This window comes from Hippocampus zosterae, chromosome 11 (genome assembly GCF_025434085.1).
Source record: "Hippocampus zosterae strain Florida chromosome 11, ASM2543408v3, whole genome shotgun sequence".
Lineage (NCBI taxonomy): Eukaryota > Metazoa > Chordata > Actinopteri > Syngnathiformes > Syngnathidae > Hippocampus > Hippocampus zosterae.
The window spans coordinates 73,585-87,048 of record NC_067461.1 but is presented as its reverse complement, the minus strand read 5'-3'; the positions used below and the strand labels follow the sequence as shown (position 1 = coordinate 87,048).

Here is a 13,464-nt window from a genome sequence, read left to right as displayed (position 1 = left end):
GCGGCGCCGAGAAAACGATGACAAGTCTCCCGGGCCGCGGGAATCAAACGCAAAGAGACGATTGTGCGCGTTAACGAGCTCAATCATTTCTGCCAAAAGACTCAATTATTCATGCGGCTGCTGATTGTCGCGCATCCATAATGGAGCACATCGCCTTCTATTATTCACGCGCTTGCCGGCTGCCGCGCTCCAGCCGACACTGCGTCACGGCGGAGATGTTTGCTTTCATGCCGACATATTGCTTGAAAGCAGGCTCGCTCAGCGCTGTTAGCGTGCCTGCGTGGGCTAACAGCGCCACCGCTGGCTCCAGGCGGGATGCGCATTGCTGAACTTTTTTTTTTCCAGGCTGAAAGAAGACCTTGCCGGAAGATCATCACATATTTAATGTGTTCAAGTTTGACTTGACATCTGGTTTCGTACAGGTTTGGTCACTTTAGAGTGCCTCGTGGTCACGGCGTGGGGAAAAGCCCAGCTACGACAGACACTGTAGGCTTTAAGCGAATGTATTTTCTACATTTCACATTTAGAGTTCTACGTTGGCGTACCAGAGACACCAGACAAAAACATTTTTCCTAGACCAGTCGTGGTATTTGACTGACAAGTCGACAAGTCAAGTCAGCTCTGAGTCACGCACTGCTCCCCTGTCATGTGGTGTTCCACAGGGCTCAATTCCAGGGGCCTCTGCTATTCTCGCTGTATCTTCTCCCATTGGGTTCCATCTTAAGGAAACATGGTATTCCCTTCCACTGCTATGCAGATGACTTCCAGATCTATGTCCCACGGAGCAAGAAAGACGCCTTCTCATTAAGGCCACTCCTATCCTGTCTGGAAGAAATCAAATCCTGGGTGGCACCAAATTTCTTGAAATTCAACGAAAAGAAGACAGAGGTGATATTGTTTGGTCCCAGTGGCCCTTGTACATTCCATCCTGTAGACTTGGGGGCCCCCCTGTCTCCTTATCTGAAATCAACGGTCTCAAACTTGGGCCTTAAACTGGACACCGATTTCAAACTCGATCGGCAATTTTTTTTTTTTAATTCATTCAAATTTAGCAGGTTGTTCACAATGCTGCTTTCTGTGCCGTGTCCAAATTTAGGGCGGCGTATATTTCCGAAAGCCATCCGGTCCATTTATGTTTTGCTCATCCACAAGGCGAATGTTGGTGGGCGGAGTCTCGGGTGCCGCACCTGCATCCCGTCATCATGAACTGAGTATTTAGGCTCAGCCGGAGGCACCGTGCGGCATTGGATCGCTTCTGATTGTTTACTTGTCATTTGCGCTTTGATCATTTCAATATATTTTGCTAATCATCTCACTGGCTTGTTCAATGTAAGTATGGCTGTGATTTTCATTTATTTTCGGGCAGCGGGGTTTCTTGCCGTTCGTAGACTTTTGTTTTGTTTTTAGATGTCTGTAATATATTTTATTACATTTGAACCATGCATAACGGGTGTCCACAAAATAAGTTCAATAGGCAATTTCCCCCCCGCCCGTTTCTCCAGTGCAGCAATATTAGCATTCCCTATTTGTGAGGACGTTGCTCCTCATCAACGAAGCGCAATGGGTTGCACAATTGCAATTATATTCATCGGTGTGTGTGTGTGCTATTTCTTTGTACGAGGTCAACTTGGGCCACCACCAAATAATATTGCAGTCATTTTCCTGTACTGCTAATGCGTTGATGGATTTGGCCATGTAGAGGGCAGTACATGCATGCCTGGTTCCCAAGTTCATTGATTTGCTTATCAAGGGGAAATGTCCAACAGGTAGGCGTGTGTAAACTGTTTGGCTAGCCGTTTTTGTTTTTCATGCAGTATTTTGTGGGTACAGTTGCTCAATTTGAATCTTATGCATTCTTTGAGACCCAAGGTGTGCTCAGTTTAAAACGCATTGCAGCAGAAGGTGGCACAAACTAAGGTTTTGAGTCCCCGCCCACCCGTGTCATTTTAATCTATTCGTTCAGTGACCAACTTGATGTTTTGAAACGTACGATTGGCCAATTCTGTAAACTTTGCTCCCAAAGGCCGAGTCCATAAATTCACAGGGACCGTTTTTGTTTTCAGCTGTGCTGGACGGTGTGCAAAGATGGCACTGAGAGGAATTTTGGCCTGGCTCTGCTTGCTAGCAGGTAATGTTAGCAGAGGGAGAGGATCTATGTTTATGATATTGTTTTCTTTCTTCATTTTTATTTTTTCTTCTGGCAGTGTTGCCGTGCTCACATCAAACGAAGAACTGCAGCTCACAGTTTCTGGAGGACCTAATGGCTGATCTCCAGGTACTTCTGTCTAACAAGGAATATCTGGCACTGGTCAAGGAAGTTCCGGGAACCTTTTTGTTTTTGGGAGATATTGTTTGAAATGTGGGTACCATTTGCACAACTTTTGGGTTGCTACGTAATATCCTGTCGCGTTGATGTGGCAACAGCTGAAATGAAGGTAAACTTTAGGTGGCACCCATGCTTTAAAAGGGTTTACCAACCACCTTGAAGTCAGCTGGCAATGGTGCGGCTCACAGTGTCACACTAAACATAAACAAGAAAATGGATGAATAGACTGTGGGGAACTAGTCCAAAAATGTAGCCCCTTGGAAATGTTTACTTTTGACCGTTTTTGCCACAGAATTGCATTTAGACATCATATTCTAATGTGAAAACGACGTCGTCGGCATCTGAACTTGAAGCTCCTTTTGTGGATGTGTTTGCCAAAATGCGTTTGATATGATCCACCAGATGGCAGTAGAGTGCAGTGCAAAGTCCGTGTGGACCCCGCAGCAGACGGCCACCCTCCTGCTCAACGTGAGGAATCTGACCAAGACACTGCGAGGTACAATCAAAACTTATTTCTAGAACATTTTGTATCATTCCACCAACAGGCTTGAAAAATTGGTTAGTCATCGGGACTTTACAAGTTACAGTGAGCTGCTTTTTACATTTACTTGCTCGTGTAGTTCATGACAATCTACTTGACTCTTCCCAGACATCATGTTGGGGGGTAGTGGTGGACTTGTGCACCACAGTTCTGAGGATTCAAATCTCAGCTACAGGGTCGCCCGCCACACATTCAGAAACACGTCGGCGTCACTTAAAACTCATTTGTCCACTGGTGTGACACTGAACGCGTGATTCTTTGTGCCCCGACAAAGACAAATGAGTGGTGGCCAGTCAATGTGCCATGAGGCCGACTCGTGCGTGACTGAAATTAGAAGCGTTCTGCTCACAAGCTATAGAAGCTCTCCATGACATTTGTTGGATAAGCCTGACTTATTCAAAGTGTCGCTGACATTCAGATTTCCAAGGAGATCAGCTCATAAAGTGCCCGCAGCCCAAGGTTCCCAAAAATGGAGGCTTGGCATGCGCAAGAGTGGCTAACAGTCGCTTCTGCAAACCCCTTTGCAACCATGTAAGCATCGTGCGCAAGCGGGATGACAACCGGGTGAAGCGGACAAATGAAATTACGTTTTTGTTGCCTCCCTCAGGGTTACGACTTTGCCTTCCTGAGGAGAAGCAGAGTGTTTGAAGAGTGCGGCCCGGCAACGGGTTACAAGTGGAGCACTCAGTACATTGGAGGAAACAAGCTGGCAATTTGCAACGGTGGGCGTGGCTCGACTTTTTTTGGGTGGTTTCGCTCTTTACATCCAATGTCACAATTAACGGCGCCATTCCGCTAATGACAATGCTACCATGCCTTCCATTGTCAATCTGTTCCGCTTGTAGAAGCGGCACTTCAAGTGGCGGGGGCCAAAACGGCGTACTTTGCCAAAGACGAGGACTGCCTGACCACCAAGGAGAACGAACAAAGAAAGAACGACACCCTTAAAGTGGTTGCAGAGGAGCTCAAGAAACACGACGGCATAGATGGAGATGTGGAGTTGCTCTCCCTGCTGTGTGAATGAGCATTAAAAACATTCAGTATATCTGAAAAGCATACAGTTGGTTTTTTGCACAATTTATTATTCTAAACCTCATCCCAAATCGGGGGGGGGACTATTGTGACAAAATTTTGCCTTGTTTAAGCCATTCACCTTTGGGTAGTCACATTTCTAGCACATCGGGTTAAATAATTCCAACAGGAATGGCTTCAATACAAATCTCAATTCAGTTCATTTTTGTGAATACTAGGAAAAAACTACACTCAGGTACTATTTTCTCAAAGGCTTAAAAAAAATAATACAGTATACAGATTTATTGACGCTCTTCCTGATGCTTGCACTTTACACATTGTGCACTAGAGGGCAGCATAGCATCACTTACCACATGGACTGCATCAACGCTCCCAAAATCTCAACTAGAAATCTCACTTTTTCTTTCCCCTCGGCTATGTACAGGTTGAAACAAGCCTCATTTCAGACATTTGCCAAGCCACTTTCATCAAACTGAAGACCTTGACCTCAATAATGGTGAGCTGAATGGAGAATTTAAAGACCAAGTGTCATTTGTTGGGACAATGAAAGCGTTTAACACGGAAAATCCCATTTGAAAAAAAAGTTTGTTTTTTCAGTCTGTGGCGAGGTCCAATTCAGTATTGAGGATTTGACATTGTAAATAATGAACAAGGTTAACGTTTACAATTGTCGGCAAGACCAGCAAATGCTTGCCACGCCGCAAAATCATCACTGAGGATCCTTTTTTTAGAGACATCCAAGATTTGTTTTTTGCTGACATCAGAGGAGGAGAATGGCTCAAAATCAAACCGAATGCCTGAATAAAGGTCTGCTGTTGGTTTCTAAAACTACTTTGAACATCATTTTTTGATGAATAGAAACGCACAGACTTGAGTATTTTCCATCTTACTTCATTTCATGAGGCAAACAATGACGAAAAACAACATTAGCAACACAAAACATGGGGGACGGGTTTGCCACTCAATAGTTTTCCCAGAACACGTCAGCCTGTCTCTTAATTATCTTCCTTCCACGCACAAGAACGAGAACGTGCCGCTTCTAAGGCTGCTGCCTACCCTTGCCGTTGTCCACCTTCTACGATAAACGCATTCAAAGGACTACATTAAAACTCCACATCTCGGCTATTACAGTGATGGCATGACGGGGGGTACGTACGCTCTGGAGGTGTTGGACTTCCATCCTTAGGGTCTCCAGCAGGAGCTCCATATCTCCTTCTTGGTGCATCTCCAACTCCTTCCTCATCCTGGCTAAGCAAACAGGCAAATTAGTTTCAATATGGAAAAAAAGAAAAAAGTGTGTGAAAACGAGTTTAGCGCCGTCGCTCCACCACCGAGTAAGACCCGGTTCTCAGTGCGCACACAGTCAGCAATTATCGTCAAATGTATTTTTGGAACAAATCTCTGATTTGACTTGACAGGGGATTTAAGAGGACTAGTATATTTCCGTGATCTTACTTTAGAGATATGAGACTTGAGGCACAAGAATACAGATGGTGGCGAAATGAATAGCCCGATTAGAGTGTCAATCAAAAGTGAGCATTTTCATCCTGTCGTGGAATTCAGCTCGGTCTTGGATTGAATCTCATTATAGGAAATGGTCCATCTCTTTTTCTCTAATTCAACTTATCCTCGCGAGGGCCACGGGCGTGCCGTGCCGTGCCGGAGCCGATCCCAGCCGTCGTCGGGCGGTAGGCGAGGGACACCCTGAACTGGTTGCCAGCCAATCGCAGGACCAACAAGCATTCACGCTCACAATCACACCGAGGGACAATTCTGAGTGTGAGTATCCGGTGAAAAGCCACGCAGGCACGCAGGAGAACATGCAAACTCCACACATGTAGCCCGGGGTCGACCTCCGGATGGTGATGCCGAAGGGGCTAACCACCGTGCCACCCTCATGAGATGGTAAAAACGAAAATAAAAGCTGTCCCTTCGTAGCGGTCCAAAAAATGTGAATGGATTGTGATTTCTTTTTAGGTTTGTTCCCCCCCCCCCCCCACTCCACAGCAGATGTTGGAAGGTTCGATAGCACATTACGTCTTTTTGATTGGAAAGTAATGAAACACTTGGGCAACAGAGGCAAAATTACATTTCGCAAAAGGGCAGCGCCGGTGTTTACCTTTAGAGTCCATCAAATAACATTTTTGCTCGGGCGTAGGCTCAAGAATGCCATTTTTTGATTGTTTCGATAACATTTCTGCCGCATGCAAGCGGGAAGAAAAATCCCCCACACACGCAAGTTCGAAATCCTCCGTCCCGTGCCCCCCCGTACGCTTTTGTGAGGGGGGGGTAACAATGTGCACACTGAACACTTTTTGAACGACTCCGGCGCTCATTCATTCAATTTGCGCCCGTCGATACGCGAGGAGTTAAATATGCCTCTTGCAGAGACAGCGCGGCCGGGGCCCGGGGCGGAATTGATGGCTTGCGATCATGAGAATGAGTCGAGACACATCCTCGGCACTTCCTGGGGGGGCCAGTAAAGCTGGCGGGCTAATGAAAGACCCGCTTTTAATGAGGCTGATGGATGAACAGGACACACTAAGTACATGCGTGATTTAGGGTTAGTTCAGAGGTGGGTCCGGTGGTGTGACAAAGACACAATACAAGCAGCCGAGCGTGTTCTGCCACTGAGGTGACTTCCCTTCACGCGTTGACAAAAAAAAAAAAAGACCAATTTCTATCCTATCTATAACTGCAGAAAGCGGTACGGTTGATATGACGGACAAGACACATTGGATAGGATGCAGTGGGTGTGACAGAATAAACAGATGATATATCAGTGACGGTAGATAAAAGTATGAGGGATACGATAGATACCAGAGGTAAAACAATGAATCGACAAGAATCCATGATGTACTTCACTGGTAATTATTTGGATCATTCATTCATTCATTCATCTTCCGAGCCGCTTGATCCTCACTAGGGTCACGGAGGGTGCTGGAGCCCATCCCAGCCGTCTCCGGGCAGTAGGCGGGGGACACCCTGGATCAGTTGCCAGCCAATCGCAGGGCACACAGAGACGAACAACCATCCACGCTCACACTCACACCTAGGGACAATTTAGAGCATCCAATCAGCCTGCCATGCATATTTTTGGAATGTGGGAGGAAACCGGAGCACCCGGAGAAAACCCACGCAGGCCCGGGGAGAACATGCAAACTCCACACAGGGAGGCCAGAGCTGGAATCGAACCCGGTACCTCTGCACTGTGAAGCCAACGTGCTAACCACTGGACTACTGGGCCGCCCTATTTGGATCATGGATTAATCATTTGTGCACCGAGTCTGACTGGCGACCAGTTCAGAGTGTCGTCTGCCTTCGCTCCCAAAGTGGTTGTCCCAGGTTGCACTTGACGAATTGTATTAAACATAGAGAAAACTAAATCCAAATCCAACAAAGTCCAAAGTATCAAACAAACATCATGACTGAAGATAAAACAAAAGCGCAACCGAAACATGACTGAAACAAACCTGATTGCAGCAAACAAACATGACAGGAGCCAAGAGCAAACAGCAACAATGAGCCGACACGCCGGGAGTCCTTTTAAAGCCCTAATTACCTAATGACCAACAGGTGTGCAGCTGCAGGAGGAGCTCTACAGTGCCACCTGTTGGTCCCAAACCGAATTATGACACAAAGTCAGATGGGATAGGCTCTGGCACCCCCAGGGACCCTGTTGGATGGATGTGTGGATGGATGGATGGATGGAAGGATGAATCATGCAAACACCACAGAGGAAGCCCAGAATCGACCCCGGGACTGTGAGGTAGATGCGCTAACCATTCAAACCACCGTGCCACCCTATATAGGGAATATTAAAATTCCTCATGCGTGGCGACGCATCCTCTCTAAACCCCCCCCCCCCCCCCAAACCGCAGGGCTCCTCATCCAGTCAGCGTCAAACAAGCTGACAGTCTCACCGCCGCGCATGTCAAATGAATGAACGACAAGTTAATGATGCCAAAGGAGGGTTTTTAGCATTGCGAGAAAACGACCGGGGGCCAGCGGGATGCCGGCAGCGGTAGCGGCAAAGCCTAATTGCGCTTCTCTTGAGAAGGATGGATTTGCAGCTGCGGCTGCTCTGCGGTATTTAACTTTAAAGCAGGCTGCTGGCGAGATGTCCGGCGTTTATTAGGAAGCGAGCGGCCCCGAGAGGGAACACGGGACTCGCTTTCGCAAGCGATCGAAAGTCACTTCAGCACCCTGATGCCTCCAAACGGCCTCTGACGCACGGCTGCAGTTTATGACTTTTTGTCGGCTTGTTTGGGTTGACACTCATACGGGGCCAATTGCTACATTTGCGGGATTCGAAACCGTCACGCGGGTGTAAAAATTAGCGTGTAGCTGGTCGGGGCAGTTGAGCCGTTTTCAACTTTAAGCACACATTGTAATCGAGTGTTGTGAATAAAAAATAACAATCATAATAATAATAATAATAATTTGTATCTATTTGTGTTCATATTGTATTTAATTGAAAGATGTTTGTTGTTTTTTTTTCTTTCTCCTTTCTTCTTTCTACATACATTCTTGCTGCTGGAGGCTGTAAATTTCCCCATTGTGGGACGAATAAAGGATATCTTATCTTATCTTATCTTATCTTATTTGGTTTGAGGGATTATTTAAGGGCAGCCCGGTAGTCCAGTGGTTAGCACGTGGGCTTCACAGTGCAGAGGTACCGGGTTCGATTCCAGCTCCGGCCTCCCTGTGTGGAGTTTGCATGTTCTCCCCGGGCCTGCGTGGCTTTTCTCCGGGTGCTCCGGTTTCCTCCCACATTCCAAAAACATGCGTGGCAGGCTGATTGGACGCTCTAAATTGTCTCTAGGTGTGAGTGTGAGCGTGGATGGTTGTTCGTCTCTGTGTGCCCTGCGATTGGCTGGCAACCGATTCAGGGTGTCCCCCGCCTACTGCCCGAAGACGGCTGGGATAGGCTCCAGCACCCCCCGCGACCCTAGTGAGGATCAAGCGGTTCAGAAAATGGATGGATGGATATGTTTATAATACAATTTGTCAAGTGGGTTTTCTCCGGGTGCTCCGGTTTCCTCCCACATTCCAAAAACATGCGTGGCAGGCTGATTGAACACTCTAAATTGTCTCTAGGTGTGAGTGTGAGCGTGGATGGTTGTTCGTCTCTGTGTGCCCTGCGATTGGCTGGCAACCGATTCAGGGTGTCCCCCGCCTACTGCTGGGATAGGCTCCAGCACCCCCCGCGACTCTAGTGAGGATCAAGCGGCTCGGAAGATGAATGAATGAATGAATGGATTATTTAAGATCAGATATATTTCGCGGTACGTTGGTGCTTGGGCAGATTACGGTCGTAAAAGGATTGAAAACCGCCGTGTCCGTATTGTTTTTGAACACTCACGTGACGACGGCGTCATCCGTGAATGCTTTCTGAGCGGCGGCTCGGTTGCGGGCCTGCAGAGTGGCCGTCATTTCTTTGGCCTCGCTCAGATGCCGCTCCAAGTCTGAACGGAGATTTCAGATTAGACGCGGGGACTCGGCGTCGGATCGGACATCTGCCGCCGAGGGCGTTGACCTGACCCGCGTGGATGCTTTTGAGAGCCTGCAGTTCCAGCTGGACGCTCCTCTTCTGCCTTTGCAAGTCGGCCATGTGACGGTTCCTCCGGATCATCTCCTCCATTGCGGAGTCTGTCGGGACAAAAAAAACGAGACAATGAGAAGAACGTGTTGAGATGTGGGGTGGGAACATTTTGGACATGTGGAGTGTGTAATAATAACCTTTGTGCAAAGCGTCCACCTCCTCCACGTCCAGGCCGAGGACCTCGGCGTGCGGTTGACGGGTCGCCTCGGTGCTCCCGCAGAGACTAAATTCACTGTTGAAGGTGGAGATCTCCCGCAAGAATTCTTGCTCCTCGTCTTTAAAGGCCGTCTTCATCCTGGCCTGGTGCCAACGAACACAATATTGGCATGAACACCGCTTCATGCTCCCGACAAGGTGATGGGATGACGTGAAGAACCCTACCAGGCGTTCTTGGAGGCGAGCCTTCTCACTGAGGAGCTCCTCGCATTGCTTGGAAATCTGCTGGTCACATTTCTTCAACAAGTGCCACAGCAGCTTCTTGGCGGACAACGTCTGACTCTGAAGCACAACGCCACGAGCGAAGGTCAAATGATGTGCGGCAAAGAGCAAAAGAGACTCATCCCAAAAAGCCGGCACATTGTGGACTTTCGGGTGAGATTTCTGGATGAGCCTAAAACGCAGCACAACCTTAACAAGTGAACTTCAGTTGAGCTTCTGTGAATTTTTGAATGTTGAATTTTGTCAGAATCGTTTAGAGAAAAAGATTCACTTGGTTGGATGTGGCGATCCGGTAGTCCGGTGGTTAGCACGTCGGCTTCACAGTGCAGAGGTACCGGGTTCGATTCCAGCTCCGGCCTCCCTGTGTGGAGTTTGCATGTTCTCCCCGGGCCTGCATGGGTTTTCTCCGGGTGCTCTGGTTTCCTCCCACATTCCAAAAACATGCATGGCAGGCTGATTGGACGCTCTAAATTGTCCCTAGGTGTGAGTGTGGTTGTGAATGGTTGTTCGATTCTGTGTGCCCTGCGATTGGCTGGCAACCGATTCAGGGTGTCCCCCGCCTACTGCCCGGAGACAGCTGGGACAATCAGCCTGCCACGCATGTTTTTTGGAATGTGGGAGGAAACCGGAGCACCCGGAGAAAACCCACGCAAGCCCGGGGAGAACATGCAAACTCCACACAGGGAGGCCGGAGCTGGAATCGAACCTGGTACCTCTGCACTGCGAAGCCGACGTGCTAACCACTGGACTACCGGGCCGCCAAAAAATATATTACTAACATGTACAAATATACACAAATGGTTGTCTGTTTTTTTTTCTTCTCGACACTCCTCGGATCTACTTGGGAGCTGTCTTAGATCTACCGGTAGATCAGGATCTACCTAATGGGCACCCCTGCACTAGAAGATTTGCTGATCTGACACCGCCGCCGCCGCCGCCCGGGAAGCAGTGGCTCAAGCGAGCGAGTGCCAGAAATGGCATCTAACGCGCGCGCTACCGGCAATGGCTAATGCTATCCGCTGGAAATTAGGCATTGATCTCGGCATCGATCCACCGCCGCGCTCGTCCGACAGACGGGAGAGATGAAGTGTTTGAAATCATGAAGTGGGTCAGAAGGTCAATACGCCAATACGGCTGACTTTTGCTGACACGTCACTTGACACTCGCACTTACCGCCTCTTTGTATTGCGGTTTTATGTGATGTTCCTTATCATATTTCATCAAATTAAACATGAATAGGAAAGAAGATCCCATGTGGGGAATAGCGTCGTGTGAATTGCTATCCATTTGTGAATTTGTATTTCTTTTCTGTGGACTCTAGCAACGATTGACTTCCCGAGTAACAAAACAAACAATGGTAGTCACTTCTCCAGATGTCATCTTTAAGACATTTTTTGATGGGTAATGTTGAGTAGTAAGTTTGAAATAATATTAGGGGTAAATCGATTAATCGGCCATCATGGGAGTCACTCAGAAAAGATGTCCTTACGCTGTTTGCTCACCTTCGCTTCAAGTTCTTCAGTGATCTTCTGGTACTTTTCTGTGGCAGCTTTCACTTGAGAGTTGCATCTGATGATGGCTGCTTTCACTGCGACAAACATGAAAACTACTAATATTTGAATGTCCTTTAAAAAAAAAAACAAGAATAATAATAAATAAATAAAGACTCATCGAGCCCTCAGATTGTAACTCCACTAAGCAGGCTGGCATTTAGCATCTGAGAGACTCATCGGCTATAATTTCGTCGCTGCGGGGCAAAGTGCGCAACTCACCATTCTTTAATTGTCGTTCGTCCAAACTCAAGGCGGATGTGAGGAGGTCTGAAGAAATGAGACAGAGAGAGAATGTTTCAACACACGTTACTAGCTAACCGTTGGTGACATTGTAGGCTACACGCTTCAAAGTGCAACTGAAATAGAAATCAGACCACCGCGTTACAACACAACTAGCTCGAAGTTAATTAACTGAAAATTATTCATGTTGATTATATGTTGAGTGTTTCCGTGTTTACAAGCTTTCCAACGACAGCAACTTTTTGAGTGCGATCAAGAGGGCTACAAAAGCTTGAAAGTGGGATTTTAAAACGATTAGCATGACATTGATGCATTTTCACCTTTTTTAAATATTTATCCCGTAAAAATGATACTTTTTATTTGATTTATTATTTGAGCTGTGAGCTCGAATAATACTTGAGACTTTGATTCTCTCCTCTTTCATCTCAAACTGCTTGAAACAACAAAGCGTGTGAGGGAAACGTAGTTAAGATTGCACGACTGTCCGTGTTTTATGTTGTGTGTTGTGTTTATTATTTTACTTTATGATAACCATTTTATTAAGCGCTTTGTTAAATCTGCAGCTGTTGTGAACGCGCTATATAAATCAGGATGTATTGTATTGTATTGTACAACACAAACCGTTCGCCGTGACACACAAGTTCAAGACGTCACAATCAGCATTGCAGCCTCCAGCCAATTTGTACTAATGCAACTAAAATGGGACTTTGGTGTTTTATATGTTACATTTTTTTTAACCAGTGCATGTTCAATGTTCGTGCCACAATTTGTTGACGTGACAGGTGCCAAATGTTAGAAGCTAAGATGCTAACACCTTAGCAACATAACCAACGGCTAGCTGGTCTTCCATTCCTCGCCTTAACTTCGGTTTTGTGTACTACAACGCCATAAAGCCTCCCAGTCGTGGCAAAAAAAATAATTTAAACAGAAGGCAGATGATTTTGATGCCCCATTTTCACAGCTATAAGTCAATTGAGTGACATGTGACTCACCGCCGCCGCCGCCGCCGCGAATATTCCTGCTCTTCATTGCCATTTTATGGTTCGTTTAGCGGTCGTGACACTGGAACTTCCTGCCAAATAATACACCATCGACACGGGACATTTCATGACGATCGAAACATAGAAATACTGGAATTAATTTGTCGGTATTCGTAAATTAGGTACAAGGTGGTAGTGGTTCATCTTCTTACATTTTTTTTAATTTGTTCAATGCATCTCAGCTTTCTTTCGTACTTATTTTAGGTAAGGTAAAATCAGTTTGTCACTAGGTTGTAAATGCTTGCCTGTGAATGAGGAATAAGTGACATGGACAATAGACGCATGGAATTTTTAAACTTTTCATTCAAAATTAAAATGAGATTCTTTTTTTCTGTTGTTGGTTTATTCTTGTGCATCCGTTTAATTTGATTGATCCACCCTGAGCTTTGTCGGGGTGCTTTACCGAAAAGAAACGATAGATGGCGACAGTGTCCACTGTGTTACGGCCTGCTTTGGACACGTACACAGTATACTGTATATATAAAATGTGTGTATATGTATATACAGTATATATGTGTATGTATATCTGGTTCGTAATAAATATGCAGCTGTCCAATTACAACCAAAAGTAACAACCCGACTTCAAATACTTCCCACAAATGCAACTCTGTTGTGTGTTTTGTTTTAATAGGTGTGCAAATGAGCTCGGTGCTGGAGAGGGAACTTAATGAAACACTTCATAAATGCTC

The 13,464-nt window shown here is 46.5% G+C and overlaps 2 protein-coding genes across 3 annotated transcripts; one reads left to right on the top strand and one right to left on the bottom strand.

Annotated features, from left to right (window-relative positions):
- Positions 1-1,234: 1,234 nt before the first annotated feature.
- LOC127610308 (uncharacterized) lies at positions 1,235-3,923 on the top strand. The gene is made up of 7 exons (XM_052080281.1): positions 1,235-1,329; positions 2,064-2,128; positions 2,205-2,275; positions 2,729-2,822; positions 3,286-3,398; positions 3,475-3,589; positions 3,713-3,923. Exons 2-7 carry the CDS (start codon positions 2,086-2,088, stop codon positions 3,889-3,891), a joined length of 615 nt encoding a protein of 204 aa, XP_051936241.1. The 5' UTR covers positions 1,235-1,329; positions 2,064-2,085; the 3' UTR covers positions 3,892-3,923.
- Positions 3,924-4,827: 904 nt separating this feature from the next.
- On the bottom strand, positions 4,828-11,570 carry LOC127610307 (coiled-coil domain-containing protein 172-like). 2 transcript variants are annotated; one of them, XM_052080280.1, is made up of 7 exons: positions 11,445-11,570; positions 9,886-10,002; positions 9,642-9,804; positions 9,444-9,551; positions 9,265-9,367; positions 5,056-5,147; positions 4,828-4,974 (listed from the first exon to the last, which is right to left on the bottom strand). In XM_052080280.1, exons 1-7 carry the CDS (start codon positions 11,541-11,543, stop codon positions 4,952-4,954), a joined length of 705 nt encoding a protein of 234 aa, XP_051936240.1. In that variant the 5' UTR covers positions 11,544-11,570; the 3' UTR covers positions 4,828-4,951. The 2 variants fall into 2 exon arrangements, with proteins under 2 accessions (XP_051936240.1, XP_051936239.1); XM_052080279.1 differs by having other exon boundaries at positions 5,056-5,143.
- Positions 11,571-13,464: the final 1,894 nt, after the last annotated feature.

What these genes read in the sequence shown, in the direction of transcription:
- LOC127610308 (XM_052080281.1), top strand. Translation starts at nt 2,086, where the DNA reads ATGGCACTGAGAGGAATTTTGGCCTGGCTCTGCTTGCTAGCAG. An exon ending in ACCTAATGGCTGATCTCCAG is followed by an intron (nt 2,276 to 2,728) that starts GTACTTCTGTCT and finishes ATGATCCACCAG; the next exon opens with ATGGCAGTAGAGTGCAGTGC. An exon ending in TCTGACCAAGACACTGCGAG is followed by an intron (nt 2,823 to 3,285) that starts GTACAATCAAAA and finishes GCTGACATTCAG; the next exon opens with ATTTCCAAGGAGATCAGCTC.
- LOC127610307 (XM_052080279.1), bottom strand. Translation starts at nt 11,543, where the DNA reads ATGTTTGTCGCAGTGAAAGCAGCCATCATCAGATGCAACTCTCAAGTG. An exon ending in CTCGCCTCCAAGAACGCCTG is followed by an intron (nt 9,805 to 9,885) that starts GTAGGGTTCTTC and finishes CGTTGGCACCAG; the next exon opens with GCCAGGATGAAGACGGCCTT. An exon ending in TCTCAAAAGCATCCACGCGG is followed by an intron (nt 9,368 to 9,443) that starts GTCAGGTCAACG and finishes ATCTCCGTTCAG; the next exon opens with ACTTGGAGCGGCATCTGAGC.